This window comes from Gekko japonicus, unplaced genomic scaffold, assembly GCF_001447785.1.
Source record: "Gekko japonicus isolate JY-2015 unplaced genomic scaffold, Gekko_japonicus_V1.1 scaffold1469, whole genome shotgun sequence".
Taxonomy (NCBI): Eukaryota; Metazoa; Chordata; class Lepidosauria; order Squamata; family Gekkonidae; genus Gekko; species Gekko japonicus.
Genome location: NW_015163133.1, coordinates 154,594 through 173,148, shown reverse-complemented (window position 1 = coordinate 173,148; position 18,555 = coordinate 154,594). Strand labels below are relative to the sequence as shown.

General features: G+C 50.5%; 1 protein-coding gene across 2 annotated transcripts in view; it reads right to left on the bottom strand.

Moving 5' to 3' along the window:
- REEP1 (receptor accessory protein 1) overlaps positions 1–18,555 on the bottom strand; it is a 51,881-nt gene that overhangs the window by 14,324 nt on the left and 19,002 nt on the right. For both annotated transcript variants that reach the window (XM_015406955.1, XM_015406956.1), the window contains exons 4-6: positions 17,601–17,721; positions 16,852–16,965; positions 6,268–6,460 (exon numbers count right to left, since the gene is read on the bottom strand). In XM_015406955.1, coding sequence (XP_015262441.1) covers positions 6,268–6,460; positions 16,852–16,965; positions 17,601–17,721 — 428 coding nt within the window. The remainder of the gene's footprint in view (positions 1–6,267; positions 6,461–16,851; positions 16,966–17,600; positions 17,722–18,555) is intronic.

The window sequence follows — 18,555 nt, the reverse complement described above, 5'->3', positions numbered from 1 at the left end:
TCCCTACACACAATACTCTCTATCTGTGGAGGTTGTGGGCTCAGTACTTCAGCCTCCCTCTCTTGCCCAAGAGAGCAGGGGAACTTCCATTCAGCTATCCCCCAGTGGTGTACAAGAGCAGGAAGGTAAAGAGAGATCGGAAAGCCCCTCCAAAGACTGGGAAAGCCGGGTGGATAAAGTTGCCAGGTTCCCCTCTGGCCACCAGCGGGGTATTGGTGGGCCGTAGGGTTGCCAGACCCAGGTTGGGAAACTCCTGTGGAGATTTAAGGATGGAGCCTGGGGAGGACAGGGACCTCAGTGGGGCACAAGGCCCTCCAAAGCATCCATTTCCTCCAGGGGAACTGATCTCTGTAGTCTGGGGGGCACGTGCCAGGTAGAGACTTGGAGGGCCACTGGTGCCCAGATGCTTGGGAGGGCAAGGTGGAATAGGACCTGCAGGTCAGAGGGGCTGTTCTGCCATAATTGTGAATGACTATGGCTATGGTTTGACCTAGGGTTGCCAAACCCCACCCCCGGTTTGCCAGGGGTTCCCCGTTTCTTTTGGGGGGGGCGCCCCCAGCACCCACGGCCACCCCTCTCCCTTCTCTCTTGAGAGAGCGGGGTGGCTGCCTTTAACTTCATGGAACCCGCGTTTCATCCCAAGCCCGATTTCCGCTTGAGATCAGGCTTGCAGGGAAATGCCAGCTCCAGCACTTAAAAGGGAAACGCCGGCTCTTTGCTCTTAAAGGGGAAACGCCGGCTCCGTGTACTTAAAAGGGAAACGCCGGCTCCTTTACTACTGGATGTTACTTTTGATGGCGATCCGGAGAACCTCTCTTACGGTATTGTACGGGTGATGAAATTTGTGGAACGTTGGGCCCACTTGTTCCCGGACGAGAAGCAACAAGTGGACTTTATTGCTTCCCGCTTGCGAGGAGTGGCGACCAGCTGGTATGTGAGCCTTCACAACCTGGAGGCGATGGAATTGGGGAGCGTAGATGTGTTTATGTGGGCGCTAAGAGCCCGGTTCGAGGACCGCACCGTGGGCGAGAAGGCGGAAGCATTCCTTCGCACTTTCAAGCAAGGCAAGTTGACAGTGCGGGAATACTCGACAGAGTTCCAACGGCAAGCGGACAAAATCTGGGACTGGCCTGACCTGGTGCTCACACAGCAGTACCGACTGGGACTGAACTCCAAGATTCGGAACTTGGTTATGGGAACCTGAGACCCGAGAACCTTGGTGGCCTGGATGCAAGAGGTGGAGAGCGGCAAGAGCCGGTTGCGCACTATGCAGCTGGATAACGCGGTAGCGGCAGGAAGGTCGCCAGCAACCTCCCACCCCAAGGCGAAGGCCACCCCTCCGAAATCCTCAGTTCGGGAGCAACGGATGAAACAGGGGCTCTGCCTGAGATGTGGGGAACGAGGCCCCTTCGCAGCCAACTGTCCATCGGGGGAGGCGACAGGAGCGGGGGGAAGGGAAGGTGACAAGCGCCGGAGCGACATGCCTTCGAAAAAAGGGACGGCAAAAGCCAGAACCCCCTGCGCTCTGCAAGCAGAGGTGGAGGGGATGGAAATGGAATCAAGCGGGGAGGAGGAGATGGAACCGGCGGGAAAAGGCCAGGTCCTGCTGTAAGTGGAGCTGAGCAGCAGGACCCAGCAGAGGAGGCGTCAAAAGTGGTGAGCAGCTATCCACCACTCTTTTTCATGACTGTGACTATCATGAACCCCGCTATGGGCACGCACATTAGAGTTCGGGGCCTCATAGACTCAGAGTGTGGGCGGGAAGAGCGGACTTTTATTGTGTCCCCGGGGGCTAAATTTCCCTTGGTGTTGAGAAACCCATGGCTCCATGGGCAAGATCCCTATATTTTGTGGGGCGACAGGATTGGTAAGTTCATCTCCCCTAAGTGCCAGCGCCATGTATGGAACACAAAGTGGGGGTAGCCCCTGACAATGAACAAGCGCGGGCGTGCTTGGTTACGGAGGAGCTCGCTAAAATCCCATGGGAGTATAGAGACCTCTCCCGGGTGTTTGCCGAAGAAGAAGCCGACGCGCTCCCCACCACCGTCACAACTCAGACTGTGCGATTGACTTATTGTCGAGCCATAAAATGCCCAAAGGGAAGCTCTATGCTATGAGCCCCTGGGAGAAAGTAGAGTTGTGGAAATTTATAGATAAAAACCTGGCCAGAGGATTCATCTGACCAGCGTCTTCCCCGTTTACAGCCCCCGTCCTTTTTTGGAAAAAGAAAGATGGGGGTTTGCGGCTCTGCACCGACTACCGGGGATTGAATGCCGTCTCATCCACAAATGCCTACCCCATGCCGTTGATCAAAGATCTTTTGGCTGAAGTGGCTAAGGGAAAAACCTTTTCTAAACTTGACTTGTGAGACGCTTTTTTCTGTGTGCGTATACGGGAGGGGGATGAATACAAGACAGCTTTCAACACCCCATTGGGCCAGTTTGAATACCTGGTGATGCCATTTGGTCTCCAGGGGGCTCCAGGGATTTTTATGAACCTAATAAATGAAGTGTTGCACAAGCACCTGTTTAAGAGGGGTGCTTGTCTACTTAGATGACATTGTATTACCTGGTGGAATGGGTGCATTGGGGTCCCCAGCTCCAGGAAAGGGTGGAAGTAAATGATATTCAGGCCCCTGACCTTTTGCGGAAATTCCATTACCGTCTCCCGGCCATTACGGGACAGGGTTGATTTGGTTTTGAGGGGGCAAAATGTCAGCTAGCTGCCATGCTTTCCTTGTTTTTGTTCTTCCCTGTCTGTAGCGCATGAGTGCATGCTTGCTTGCTTGGCTTAACTGCTGTAAACAACTATCGGGAGGCGCTCATGAGACTGTGCGAACTGGCTTCGTCAGACTGTGCTATCTGCATAACCTTGAGGAGAAGGGAGGGCTTGCATTCCACTGCCGGTGTGAATATTTCTGCTCTCATGGTGCACGAAGAGTCTTCCGTTCATAACGTAATATCCCGCCGGGAGATTTCCCCCGCGCGCGCTTGGATTTCATTTGCTTAGCCCATTCCAGCATCAGGGTGTATGTATTGATGCCTCAGCCTTCACAGTTATTCCTAACAATGTACCTGTATAAGCTGGCAACAGACCTGTAGACTAATAAAGCATAACGATTCCTTGGGACGTGTGTGGAGTTTTGCATGCTGTTGATCCTGACAATTTGTCTCCTTTTTTCTTTTTTTATGTTTGAAAATCAATAAATATATTATATATAAACAAAGAAGAAACTATACATAAAATATTGGAAACAGCAGAGATGGACAATTTAACTTCAATCCTGAGAGGACATAACAAAAAAGACTTTGAAGTTTAAATGGTCAAGATTTTATAAGTGGATAGAAGAGTACAAGACATAAAACTTTTGGACATCTAACTGAAATGAAAGGAAATAAAAACTGTAAGGGGGAAAAAAGCAATGAAAATATTCGGATATTGTATGAGGTTATCAACTAGATCAAAATGATGTAATGAGAATTCCCCATATGTGTATTTCTGTATGTTTGTTTTTGTTTGTGTGGTGTATATATATATATATATTAAAAAAAATTTTTTTTAAAAAGAACTGCTCTTTCAAGGACAACTCTGGCTTGCCCAAGGTCACACCAGCAGCTGCAAGTGGAGGAGTGGGGAATCAAACCTGGTTCTCCCAGTTTAGAGTCCGCACGCTTAACCACAACACCAAACTGTTTTTTTAAACTCAAGTTTTATACAGTCCAAGCCTCTGAACTATTTATTTGTCTGTTTACAGAATTTGTATGCAACCTGTATGCCACCTTTCTGCCCTTAGAAGGGCCGTCAAGGTGGCTCACAAGTTAAAACATACATAATAAAACCACATTTCAAAACCATTAAAATCACCCCCCAGCACAACAGTTTAAAAAACAGAATTTAAATATTTACAAAACATAATACAGTAATTAAAGCAATGATTAGGAAGGAGGGATATCTAAGGAATGCCAAATGAAAACAAAAAACAATCTCCACCTGCTGGCAGAAGACAGCAACAGGAGGGAACAGAGAATGAGCCTCCCTGGGGAAAGGGTTCCGGAGACCGAGAAGACCCTCTCCTGGGTTGCCACCTGCCTGATCTCAGAAGGTGTGGGCATCCAAAGTGGGGCCTCCAAAGATGACCTTAGGGATCCGGCAGGTTCTTAAGGGAACAGGCAGTCCCTCGGGTATGTTGGTCTCAAACTGCATAGGGCTGTGAAGGTCAAGACCAGCACCTTGAATTGTGCCCAGAAACAAAGTGGAAGCCAGTGTAGATGGACCAAGACTGGCGTGACAGAGTTCCTAGGACCCACTCCAGTAACAATCCTGGCTGCAGCATTCTGTACCAACCAAAGTTTTGAAACATTTCTCAAGGGCAGCCCCACACAGAGCACATTCCTGTAATCTAATCTAGCTGTAACCAGGGACATGCTCCACAGTTGCCAGATCTTGTCTGCCCAGGAAAGGCGGCAGCTGGCCAGTCAAAGAAAACTGGCCAAAGGCACTCTTGCTGGCCACAGCTGCCACCTGCCGGTCTAGCAGTAGGTTTGGGTCCCGGAGCACCCCCAGACTACAAACCTGTGCCTTCAAGGGGAGTGCAGCCCCATCCAGAATGGGTGACACCTTAAATCCCAGGTCAGACCTTCTGCCTAACAGAGCCACTTTCTTCTTTGGGGGATTAAGTTTCAGTTTTATTAGCCTCCAGGCACCGCTTCACAGTTTCTACAGACTCCCTGGGATCTGCTGGAAACACAAGACAGAGCTGACTGCCATCTGCATACTGATGACAACCCAGCCCAAATCTCCAGATGATCTCATCCAGCAGTTTCATGTAGGTGGAGGACAAGACAAAACCTTGCGGGAACCCCAAAGGCCAAGGAGCTGATCAGCAGTCCCCCGAGCATCACTCTCTGAAACCTACTCTCCAGGTAAGGCCGGAACCACCGCAAAATAGTGCCTCACAATCCTAGCCCGGAGAGGTGGTCGAGAAAGGATGCCATGATCTATGGTATCAAAAGCTGCTGAGAGGTCCAGGAGAATCAGCAGAGTGGCATTTGCTTTGCCCGTCTCCCAGCACAGATCGTCCACCAGGGCAACCAAGGCTGTTCTGATCACACACCCAAGTCTAAAACCAGACTGGAGAGGATCTAAACAATTTGCTTCATCCACCTAGGAGTGCTTGTCCACCCACCACCCATTCAATCACCTTGCTCAAGAATGGAACATCTGAGACAGGTGAATCATTACTGAGACCTCCTGGGCCAAGGGTCATACAAGCAAGTGGAAGGCCTCAGACTTCCAAGGATCCTGTCCACATCCTCAGAGTGAATAAACTGAGAAGATGCTGAACTGCAGGCTGTGGAAGGTCGATAGTTCAGCAGTTCGAGACCCGAGTGTGCCACATGACGGAGGGAGCTCCCGTCTCTAGTTCCAGCTCCTGCCAACCTAGCAGTTCGAAAGCAAGACATTGCAAGTAGATAAATAGGTACCACTTCAGTGGGAAGGGAACAGCGTTCCGTGCACCTTGGTGTTTAGTCATGCCGGCCACATGACCACGGAAACGTCTTCAGACAGCGCTGGCTCTTCGGCTTTGAAACGGAGATGAGCACCGCAACCCTGGAGTCAGATTCGACTGGCTTTCGAGCAAGTGAACCTTTACCTTTACCTTTATCCCAGTTGGAGAAGTCAGCTCCTGGCACCATCTGACCCTACGGTTGCTAACACAAGAGTCCAAGTTGGAGTGGATGTAAGAGATTTTTATCTTCAGAGTGCCACAGTGGACCACTGAGCAGTCCGCCTCCTCCTGCAGGCCAGATCCCAACAGGTCTGTCACCCCACTGGGCAGACACAATGACCTTTTGCCCGCGTCTCACTGGAGTCGTCCTCCACTGCTGCACCAGCCTCCTCCCTTTTGCCTCTTCATCATCTACAGCCCCGCAAGAAACCAAGGGGGTACCTGGGCTCGAGCAACGTGCCCACTGCCCGGGTCATTCCCTCATTCCAGAGGCCGGCCAGTCCACTGACAGGCACGTCAAAGGAGAACGCGTTTTTTAAAGAAGTCCACCAGGTTTTTATAAATTTTGTTTATGTGCATTTACTTATCCCATAGGGCAAAATATCCCCATTCACTATTTCTGCTTTAATGTGATTTTTTTTTTTTAAATTTGCAAAAACTTTGTATCATGGCATCATTTACAGTTCTTATCTGTTTGGATATCTGTGGACAAGGAGAAAAAGTAATTGCTCAAAACTGACCATAATCCTCTCACTGACCTGAACATACAGTACTTTCCGATGCAGTTCTGGATGTTTTGGGCTGGCTCTGCTTGCTGCTTTTTCGTACAGACACCGTTTGAGCAGGAGGAGGAGGAGGAGGCGGGATCACAGTGTGGCTGTTCTCTCCTCTGATTGTGGTGAGGTCTTGCATGCTGAAACTTCGGAGCCTCTCTGACAGAGCTCCCTGGCCCTGCAGAAACAGAGAAAATCACATTAAATACCTTTCAAGCCGGGCCACGGTGGCTCAGAGGTTAAGACGCTGAGCTGCAGATCGGAAAGCCTGCAGTTCGGCAGTTCGAGACCCAGGGGGTACCACCTGACGGAGTGAGCTCCCATCTCTGGCCCCAGCTCCTACCTACCATCCTAGCAGTTTGAAAGCAAGAAACTGCAAGTAGATAAATAGGTACCACTTCGGTGGGAAGGTAATGGCGTTCCGTGCGCTTCAGCATTTAGTCATGCCGGTCACGTGACCACGTGACCGTCTTCGGACAGCGCTGGCTCTTCAGCTTGGAAACAGAGATGAGCACCGCCCCATAGAGTCAGATTCGACTGGCTTTCGAGCAAGGGAACCCTTTACCTTCTACCTTTACCTTTCATTATACCTTTACGCACCTTCAGAACATTATGAGGACATTCAATTAATAAAAAACATATGAACACAGGAAGCGGCTTTATGTTCAGTCAGAGCTTTTATCCATCGACTGTTTTCGTGATGTTTTCATGATGATGTTACCTGCCCTGAGCCCACCTGTGGGATGGGCAGGGCTATAAGTACAAATAAATAAATAAATAAATAAATCTGGCCCCTTCCTGTCTACACTCCAGTGTTCTCCAAATTTTTGGTACATGTTTTTTTCTTGAATTAAAATTGGAGGCACATAACCTTTTCACTAAAAGAAGTATGTACCTATTTCCTCAATCGGCTCCCTGAAGAATACCCGGACACCTTACTTGCAACTGTAGAGTTATTGGTTTACTTAAAACATGTCTATGCTGCCTTTCCACCCAAACAGGGCCACCAAGCCAGCGAACACGAAAGCAGAAGGCACAGAGCCTGCCAGGCGCAACAGACACAGCAACACAGAGGAAGGGGGGCCCAACACCCTGCGCACTGCCACCCAAATCCACACACATTCACCCTGATGGCAGGTGAGTTGGAACGACTGTGCACTGTGTCCCAAGAGCACAGGGACTGCCACAGGCACCAGGCACCCAGCAGTGGCCATGCTGCCATCTATGTGGGGCCATCCTGCCGGCCACCCAGGGGACCCCAGCCGCTGTGGGCAGGGCAGGGCAGGGGGGTGGCTACAGAAGTCGACTCGGGTGCGAGGCCACAGAGAGCCATGAACATGTCCATGAGCAACCCTTTGATGCCTGCCTGACCATCTTTCATGGTCCTGATGACCGCCGCCAGCCACTCCCCCAAGCTTCTGGAGGGTGAGAGGGGGGGAAAGTGTTGTGTAGGTGACAGACCCCCCCACCCTGGGGACAAACACTGCTACGAGTCCCCGCCCCCCCCCAGATGCTGCGCTGGCTGCCACCCCAAGGAGCTGCCCCCGGACACAAGGGGCTCCCCTCAGGCCGCCACCCCCCCCCAGCCACCCCCTGTTCAGTTCCAATAAGGGGTTGAACTGCTGCATTCATGGTTTTGTGCACAGTAAAACAGAGGTGTTCCACTGAATATCCACCATGTGGTCTCCAGGTCTGGCCTCCTCCCCACCAGGGCCAGTGGCATGCTGGCATACCATGGGTGACTCTGGGAAGCCACGGACCCCGGGAGGACAGCCTTCGAGCTGGACCACTAGGTCAGGAGCGGGGCAGAGCACCATTGTGGTGTGTGCATGTGTGGCATCCTATCTGCTGCCAAGAACATCTTTGGCACCCTGCTGCTGGATCCAGGAATCATCCAGGGCAGTGCTATGACCATTTCACCACCACCACAAACCAAGCTACCCCTAATAGCTTCACATAGTTTGGTGTAGTGGAGTCTAATCCTGGGAGAACCGGGTTTGGTTTCCCACTCCTCCACATGCAGCTGCTGGTGTAACCTTGGGTCAGTTACAAGTTCTCTGACATGGGCAGTTCTCAAAAGAGCTCTCTCAGCCCCACCTACCTTGCAGGATATCTGTTGTGGGGAGGGGAAGGGAAAGGAGATTGTAAGTTGCTCTGAGACTCCTTTGGGAATCCAATCTCTTCTCTCCCTCTTCTTCTCTTCATATTAAAGTCCTTTTAAAATGCGTTTTTACTAAAGTGTAACGTTATCGCTAAATAAGTAGATTAAACAATTAGAATGCTGTAATATCTATTAAGATACTACACTGTTGAAGAGTTGAATATATTTCATATTATCATCTCAATATCCAAATATGTAGCTAGTTATTTTGTGACTGTATGAGAGAGGTTCTATCTAAATAATACACTGTTTTGTTTACTACAAAATTTGTTTTTTACCTTCAACTTTTATTTTTTCCTACCTCTCAGATGGCAAAAACCAAGAGGCAGGTGTGTTAAGGTAGCATCAGGATGACACGCTTCAGGTGCACCCCCCTCCCCGCCCCGTATTTGCAGCTTTGGTTGTTGAAAATTAACAGCGCAGTCATAAGCAGATTTACTCCCTAGAAATTACTCCCTGAAATTAGTGTGTAAGTATTAAATTTTAAGGTATTTATACTTTTAAATTTCATTTTAATGCCAAATTGCGCAATTTTACATGCTAAATTATAAATGATGCATTTTCAGCACAGTCCTGGGGAGGGGGGGGGCAATGGAAGCAGGAAGGGAGCTCCCTAGCTGCCCCACCCACACACCACCAAGGTAGGCTGGTGCCAATTCAGTGTCTCGGTGCCACCAGGCCAATCCTGGCCCCACCCTGGCGACCTGCCCTCAGCCCAGAAGCGCAACCTCTGATGCCAGTGGGCAGGCCGGGGGGGGGGGCACGGTGGAAGTCATTTTGCTCCCTAAGCCACCCCAGTGTGGGAATCCCCTCTTCCAAAACAGCAGAAACTTGTGCCATCAAAAATCACGGCATGGCCCGTAGGTACCCGTGGTGGCCTCCGGAAACCACCTCACACACAGGTGAGGTAGCACGGACACCCCACCCTGAAAAGCACAGGATGTGGGCAAGTGTCTGTTGGTCTCTGTCTGAGCACCAGTACCTCCCCCAGCCAATGGAAGCACCTGGCGGGCAGTATAAAGCCTGGTGCATGTGCAGACGGACCAGATACTAAATCATGTGGCACAGGACGACTCTGATTAGTCCTGTGGCCGTGGGACTTCGCATCTCACACCACAGTGGCGGTTCCTGCACACACTCGGTTAAGGAATGCCTCATCTGAGGACCTTACTCACTGACATGGTACTGGGGAGGGAGCAGCCACAGAACAGGACTTTGCAGAACTGTCCCCCCCCCCCTCAAGAGAAGGCCCCTTTGTTGCACCCACAGGCGGCCACCGTGATGACCCCTGAGGCAGCAGAAGCTGGCTGAACCCACCGCCCCACCCAGACCGTCACGGAATGGACAAGAAGCAAGGCAGGCCGAACTCACACCCCCAGACTGCCTGGGGCAGACAGCAGCACAGCACCATGTATGGGCATATCCGAGACCACCTCCCAGAAGGAGCCATAGCTTTGCTGCCCTCGGGAGCCACCCACCTGCGAGGCCTGGCCCCATCCCATCTGAATTAATTTCCCATGGGGACACCTAGTCATTCCCGATTTCCAGTCACCACCCTGGCTGCCACCCACAAGCCCAAAGACCTCCTGTAAGCCACATGGAGGATACTATCAGGATCCTGGTTAAATCAGTTCTCAACACCAGCCAGGTTTTTTTGCTTTTGGGCTTAAGGAAGCCCCACTTTCTGAAGGTGCCTGCAAGACCAAGTAAGGGCCTGGTAAGGTGTGGTGAAAGAGGTTCTGTTTATGTCCTAGCTGTCGGGCCAACTGGAGAGTGAGGCTAGAGCTAGGTAGTGCATGTTCCTCCGATCTGGGAAGGAAAAACCAGAGGACACGCCTGTTGCTAGACGCAAGACCCGAACGAGGGCTGCTAGTCTCATGTCATTGGAGGACAAAACAGAGGAAGTGATGGCATCCCTGAGTGAGGAGACGTTTCGTCTCCAGCTGCAACTTAAGCAGGCAGCCCTTGAGTTAGAGAGAACAAGGCTGCAGAGAGAGAGAGAGAGAGAGGAGATGGCAGCAGGGCTGGAGAAAGAGGAGAAAGAGACTGCAGCTAGGTTGGAACTAGAGTGAGAGAAAATAGAGCCAGAAAGGGAGAAAATGAGGCTGGCGCATGAGCTTGAGATGGCTTAGCTAGAAAAGGGCCAACCTCCTACAGATGCCACGGGGAAAGAGGACCATAAGAAGTACCCCTGGTTCAAGGAAGGGGAGGACAGTGAGGCCTTCCTGCAGAATTTTGAACAAATCTGTATCGACTACAAGGTCCCCTCAGAGCTGTACATGGAAAAGCTGGGACCGCAGTTGAGTGGGGTCCTAGCTTCAGTGTCTGGGCAGATGGAAGGCAAAGAGAGAACAGACTGCAAGCTGTTCAAGCAGAGAGTGCGAGAGAGGGTGGGGTTCACCAAGGAAGGGGCCCGGAAGCACTTCAGAGAGATTGGACTTAAAGGGAAAGAATCCCACTCACAGTTAATACACAGACAGGGAAGAGCCTATGACTTGTGGGTGGAGGTCGCTGAGGCCAAGACCCTGGCTGATGTCAAGGCCCTGATGTGCACTGACCAGTTCCTGACTCTTCTTCCTGAGTACATTAGGTGCTCCCTGGTGGACAAGAGCCCTTCCACCCTTCAAGAAGCAGGACAGTGGGCGGAGTGACTGGCTGAAGCCTATGGAGGGCAGAGGTACCACACTAATTGGGACTGGCATAAGAGGGAGTTTCCTAAGTCCCCAGCCCAGCCCAGAAAGCAGCCGGAATTAAAAGGACAGCCATACCAGGAACAGCATCCTGATTTGCCAAGTGCTGGTGTGCAGTTGCCGACTGGAGATTGGAAGGCACCCCGCTGTTATGCCTGCAACGCGTTAGGACACATAGACAGGCAGTGCCCTAAGGCAAGTACCTCCTCATGCCATATGATTCCAGTGGGCCCCAGATGGGGAAGGGAAGGGAAGGCATTCTAAACACACCTGGGTTCCCTGCCCGATATTCTCCAGATGCCCCACAGTTATTTGTCTGTGGCTTCCCTTTTAACTATTGCTATTGTTTGGTTTTAGAAAGGTTTCTGCTTTTGCAAACCTTCTATGAAACCTGATGTCATTTTGAATTCTTTTAGTAAATGGGTTTTTTGTGCCTTATGTTACATGTTGAGTGCTTGCATCCCCCCCCCCCCCCCCCCGGATATGGACCCAATTCTGACAAGCGGATATGCCGGAAGAGGTAGCGGCCCATAAATTCCTGGAACTCCCCCAAAGTGAAGGCTGTTCCATTGTCCATCACGACTGTGTGGGGTAACCTGTGTGTGCTGAAAATCTGCCTCCGACCCGGCGCCTGGGAGCTCTGAAACTGAGGACTCTGTGCCTTTAACATCATCGGAGGCATGGGAGTCTTTGTCAAACCTAAGTACCGGAAAGGATGAGCACCAGCCTCCAGAACAGCCTGCACCTGAAACCGATCAGGCAGTGCCTGGCCCCAGCAGCACGCCACCCGATTCTCCCCCACCTGTCGACCGGCTGAGAGATCGGAGACGCCGGGACTTGGCAACCAGACGCAAAGAGGCACGCTTGCACAGTTGGAGATCAATAAGCCCAGAGTTCTAGCGGGATCAAAGACTTCGCGAGGCAGTGCTAATGAGGCACTAATGAGTTAACAACCCAGCGAGCTATTTGAATAGGTCGCTGACTGCTGGCTAATCGTGCTGGCTAATCGTGCTGGCTAATCGGACCAGTAGCTCTGCACCTCTGACTCTGTTCCTGGTATCCAGCTACTGACTGACTTCCTGGCTCCAGTCCGCGTTTTGACAACCCCCTGGCTCTTGATCCTCGGCTCTGCATCTTGACTTCGACGCTTGCCTATCTGGACTCTGACTCTCGGTAACGCTCTGACTACGGCCTGGCTTTATGTATTGGGACTTTTGCTCTGGTTGTTTTGCTCTCTCTCTGGCTTGACTCTCGGACTGGACTGTGAACTCCCCCTCTCTGCCTTGCCCCACTGGCCCTGTCGTGACAGGGCGTTGACATGTCCCTTAGCCTTTCCTGGGCAGTGGAGGAAGGAGTACTGGTACCCTGCCAGGAAGATCGACCAGCGCAGCACACGAGGCGAGAGCATCTGGGGGGGGGGGGCTGGTGATCCGGAGCCAGCAGACCAAGCAGGGACTTGTGGTCCGTAACAATGGTGAATGGCCATCCATAGAGGTAGTCATGGAATTTCTTCACCCCTGCGACAATAGCCAGTGCCTCCTTGTCAATTTGTGTGTAATTGTGCTTGGCTGAAGACAGGGTGTGGGAGTAATAAGCCACAGGGACCTCCCGGCCGTCTGGCAGCTGGTGTCCAAGGACAGCTCTGACACCGGACGGTGAAGCGTCGTATGCGAGGACGACAGGTTGCATCTCATTGAAATGGGTCAGGACCGCATTGGAGGTGACGGCCCGGAACGCAGCAGCTTGCTTCTGGCCCCAGACCTACGGGGCCTTTTTGTCAAGGAGGCGGTGGAGCGGTTCTGTGAGTGCAGCTTTGTGGGGCAGGAAGGAGTGATAAAAGTTCAGGAACCCGAAGAAGGCCTGGAGTTCCAGCTTGGAGGTAGGAGCGGGAGCATCAACAATGGCGCACACCTTGTCTGATGCTGGATGGATGCCCTCCGTGTCAACTGCAAACCCCAGGAACTTGACCCATCGAACCCCCAGGAGGCACTTTTCCCACTTCACCTTGAGGCCAGCTGACTGGAAATGCTGCAGGGCAGTGCACAGTCTACTGGTGAAGTCCTCATCCATGGGTGCGGCAATCAAAACGTTGTCAAAGAAGGGTTGGACCCCGGGAATTTCTTTAAGGAGAGAGTCCATTAGGTTCTGGAAAATTCCCGGGGCTATGCTGACCCCGAACGGCAGTCGACATACCCGGAACACGCCCCGTGCATCACTATCGTCTGGGTCTCTGCAGTCACATCGCCCACCGGTAGCTGCTGGTAGGCCTGGGCCAAGTCCAATTTTCCAAAGACCTTGGCACCCGCTAGAGGCTAAGACGTGGCTGACTACCGGAACTGGGAAGGAGTGGTCCTGCAGTGCTTTGTTAATAGTGCATTTGTAGTCTATGCAGATGCAGACATCCCCATTGGGCTTCACCGGCGTCACAACTAGGGCTTCCCAGAGGGCATGTGGAACTGCCTCTAAAGCCCCTTGGGCCACTAGCTGATCAAGTTCCACATCTATTTTAGACTTCAATGCGAATGGGATGCGCCTAGCCTTCAGCCGTATGGTTGAGCTGTAGTGAGACGGGGGCCTGGTGTAACGACTGAGCATCCCATCAAAGATTGCCAGGAGCTCATCACACACCCTCTGGAAGTCTTTCGTGGCCATGTGGTGCACCCCAGTCACTCGCAACCCTAGGGGTGTGAACCAGGAGAGTCCCAGGGGACTCGTGCGACTGCCTCCACCAGCAGCAAGTCCAAAAGTACATCAACATTCCGGTACTGTACCCAGAACTTACCCACCCCTCTCACAACCACTTCATTCTGTTGGAAGTCCCGCAGGGTGAAACCAACAGGCCTGAGGTGCCCCCCCCCCCGGACAGAGTCTCTTAAAGGTGTCCTCTGAAATTATGGAGATGGGGGACCTCGTGTCGAGCTCCATCGTGCAGGGGTTTCCCACAATCAAGACAATCACTGTAATTTTATCGGGGGGTCTCCCGGGGCAAGTTCAGTACCTGCTGCTGTTGATTGGAGGTGATGTGCAATTCCACAGTATGCATGGATTCCAGGGTTGCTGTTGGTCGCCTCCGGTTTCCCTTGGCATGGCAGGCTTGGGTGATGTGGCCGACCTTCCCACAGTTCCTGTACTTGGCGTCCCGGAACAGGCAGGATCTCCACTTGTGGGGCTCCCGCAGCTGGTGCATGGCATTGATGTGGCAGTGTCGATGGTGCGTGGAGGGGCAGAGGGGTGAGCATTGCCGCATGTAGGATGCTGAAGTTTCAGGAGCTTCCTCCTTGAATGTGTCCATGTGGCGGGCGGTGGAGGTAGGCCTCCATGATGATGGCGGGCTTTTCGATTGCCAGACCTCTGTGGTGAACTGGTCAGCGGCCTCCGCAGCGAGGGCTAATTTCAGGGCCTCCCTGAATTTGGGATCGCCCTTGGCGAATCCACTCGTCCCTCAGGCTGCACACCAGCCGGTCATGAAGCACGTCCTTGAGGTCATGGAAGCTGCAGTGCCGGGTGATCCGTCGGAGAGCTGTAACATAGGCCATGATTGATTCGTTCGCGGCCTGGTTCCTTGTGTGGAATGCGTGGCGGGCAGTGATGACGGATGGCTTCGGAGAGAAGTGTTCCTTCAGCTGATCCAAAATCATCTTGTACTCGGTGTTCTTGAGTTCCACGGGAGCGATCAGCGAACGGGCGATCTCGAAGGTCGAGCAGCCACAGACTCGGAAGAATGTGGCACGCTTCTTTTCCTCCTCCTTGATCTCGGAAGATGTACGACTCCCAGTCTTCCGCGGTGGCATCGAATGCGTCGAAGTGTCCTGGAGCTGCAGACATGGTCCTGGGAGTGAGGCGATGTGTGTGGCACTGGAGCTTGGTGCATGGTGCAGTGCTGGTGGGCACTGGGCTGGCTCAACAGGATCCCATCCTCGTCGCCAATGTTAACTACTGGATTCTGGACGCATTGCAGTGATCGGCTCGAGTTTATTTAGTGATTTCAGCAAACTACAAGAACAGCTAGCCAGGCTTGAGCCCAGCTTATAAAGAATGCAAACACCACACCCAACATATACCCACTCCGAGTGATAGACTATTTACATTACACCACTTATCTATTGGTTTGTTCTTGGATCTAGGCGAGCTATTGTTCTAGAGAAGTAAGCTCAACCCGTTCTAGGTACAGCTTGAGGAATGGCTTAGGCTCAATACTTAACAATATCAAAGACACAATGAAACAGGAATATGCTATGGATAAGGAAATGTGTCATTCAATCACATAAAGGTTAACACCAGCACACTATAACACCTGAAATGTATATACTGCAAACAGCCAAACAATGCAACACAAAATAAATGAGATCAGGCAGTAGGGGGAGGTGAGAACACAGGGAGGGGAAAGAAAACTTCCAAGATAAGTCTATAACAGTTCTCTCAGTTTAGTTAATTATTATTACGGTCTTAAGACCAACATACAGAGTAAGCATGATATGTGAGGGAGAGAAAAAAAATAGAAATCTGAATTTAAAAACTTTTAAAACGCGATTCCCGCAATCTAAAAATTAATGCACAAAACTCAGCGACTGAATGTGCAATCTCTGCATTCCCTATCTGATAGGAGCCAGTGGAGCCTTGCTTTGTTTGTATTCATGTGCCCAGGTGTCCTATCGAGTAATGGGGTCATAATTTTAAGACGAGCCTCCCTGTAAGATGGACAGCTGAAGAACATATGCTCTACCGATTCAACCTCGCTTAAAAGGCATGGGCATAGCCTTTCAGAGTAGGGGGTTTTATTGTACCTGCCTTGAATAACCGCAGATGGAACGGCAGAACATCTAGCTAGGGCAAATGCCCTTCTAGAATTCTTTCAAATTTGACTAGAAGTCAAATATATTGCCGGCTCAATGGTGCTTTTGATATTTAATATTATTTTGATATTGGAAGCCTTAGAGATGTCAGATTGTCGCTCAATATCCTCCACTCTTTGTTTAATTAGCCCTTTGGCTTGTTCAAATCCATAGGATAAGAGTAGCTGAGGTGAGAAGCCAGTTCTATGAATATGATAGTGAACTGCCTTGATCCAACTGGATTGGAAATCTTCCTGGAATATCAGGGGAAGCGAGCCTTGTGGACTGAAATGACCTTTCAGCCACATGTAGACGGATAGAGTACATACCCCAGCTTCAATTCTAAGATTCCCAGACTCCAGTCGTATCCAAGCATTGGATACACAGTTAAGAATTTGCAGAACAGCTCTTAAAAATGTGGAGTTCTCTCTCTCTCTCAAATACACTACAGCAGCAGTCAAACAACAGAAACAGAATTTGCTAGCAACTGTGGGAAGCTGTGGGAAGCTGACACCCAGGATAAAACTTCTTGGTCTCCAAGGTGCCTGACTGGACTCAACCTTTGTCCCCCTCCTGCTTCAGACCAACACGGCCGCCCACCTAGTCCTGACCCTATCTCGAAAGAATCAGTGGGAATCTTGTTACTTCTGGAGGCTCATATGTGTGTCCTCCCAATAAAACCATGCACTTTTAAATAATTTTTTGAAAAATATATATTTAAATAAATTTATTCATCTCAGGACAGGTAAAAAATGGAAAAAAAATTCTAGGCAGCTTACCAAACACAATATATGGTAACATGGTTGCCTTCGTCTATGAACAGCTGACAATGGTGGGAGATGTTAATGTGACCGCGCCCCCCCCCCCCCCACCCCCCCCCCTTTTCCTTGGAAGCTGCCATCACAGCAGCTGTTGCTGCAACATTCAATCCCCGTTTCCCAAAATGCACCAGGGCATCATAACTTCGATCTTTTGCTTGGATTAAGCAGTCATCAATTTCCTGCCACATAAAATAAAAAGCACATGCTCAGCAAGAAACTTGGCCTATCAATCTCAAAAGGCAACGAGGTTACAAACTCTGCCTAAGTATTTTCATGTCCCCATTCTCAGATGCTGCAGATACAGCAACTCTGAAGTCTAACTAGACCTGACAGGGCAGCCATGTTGGATTACTCATGTAATCTGTGAAAAGGGGTTCACAGGTGAGGGGAGCTGGACCCATCTCCCACCCCTCACTCTATATCTGAGGTTCTGAGTTGATGTCAGATTGAAAGAAAAGGCCCTACAGTGATTAAACACGGAGAGGGAAGGGGTAGAAGCTTCACCTACACCACCACTCACCCCCGTTGCCTTTGGATATAGAAGTTAGGCCGTTACTCACCCTTAACATTATATGGACATGAGGAATATATACGTCATGCCCGCAGTGCAGCCCGACCCCGTGGACCCTGACCCCGTGGATTCTGCGCCCTCAACGTCCGAGGGTGAGCTCCCTGCACGCTTAGCAACTCTCAGCTATAAAATTATAGAGCAAAACTGACAAGAAAACACACCTTATCTGGAGATGAAAAAAATATCCAAGGAACTAAATAATTCCCCTAAATAATCCTTACTGAAGTAAGGGGAACCACTTACCTTCTCTTTTGAGGACAGTGTTGGGTGCACAAACTTCCTGTATAGCAGGCTGGAGCCCTTTGTGTACGGAGACAACAGCCAAGCTACAAAAGCTATTTTGAGTTCATAATAAAATGGAAACCTACAAAAAATAAAAAGAGCACATTTACCTTTAAAATAGAGTCCCTCTCCTACATTTGTTAATTAATACTCCTTGCAATTACTTCCCCCCCAAGGGCTTGACCTAAGATGGAAATCTAGCACATCAGTTTTACAAATATTTTAATTAAAAGTATATTAAGATTGTAACACAGAGAGTTCACATGATCTCCTGGCAGACCAAATAATGATTAAGAGTGCCACTTCAAAGGTCACTAGCAACTTAAAAGGCTGGTTCATCATTTTTATAAGGAAAATAACTGAAGGCAGGAGTGGAAGGTACAGCTGAACAAGGTCCCAGAAGAACTGTTTCACCATCAAAGGAGGAGGAGGAGGAAGAAGAGGAGGAAGAAGAAGAAATTGGGTTTATACCCCACTCTTCGTGCAAATGTCTTTGCCGCAGTCCTAAGTTGCCTCCTCCTTGTAGCGTTGGTGTATCTGGCTTTGCCAGGAGCTTTCTGGGGGGGGGCAGTAAGAGGTGAGAGGTGTGAGGGGGAGTTGGTGTGAGGGAGTGGTGATGTGGTGGACATTTCTTCAGGTTCATGAGGGAGGCACGCATCGAAATGGCTCCTAGAATTCTTCTTTGCTATCTCCCCATGAACATTCATTAACTCAACTGCCATGCTGGCTTTTTGGAAAAATGTCTGTTCAGGAGTCTAGAATAGCTGATTTCTGTAACTGTCTTCAACTGTCTGCAGTCTCTTCTAACTGTGTTTTTACCTCAGAACACTGAGATCCAGAGCTGAGCAATCAGAGGGAGGTGGGGGCAAACAGGCAGGTTTTACCTCAGAACTCCGAGCTAAACAAGTTGACCAAT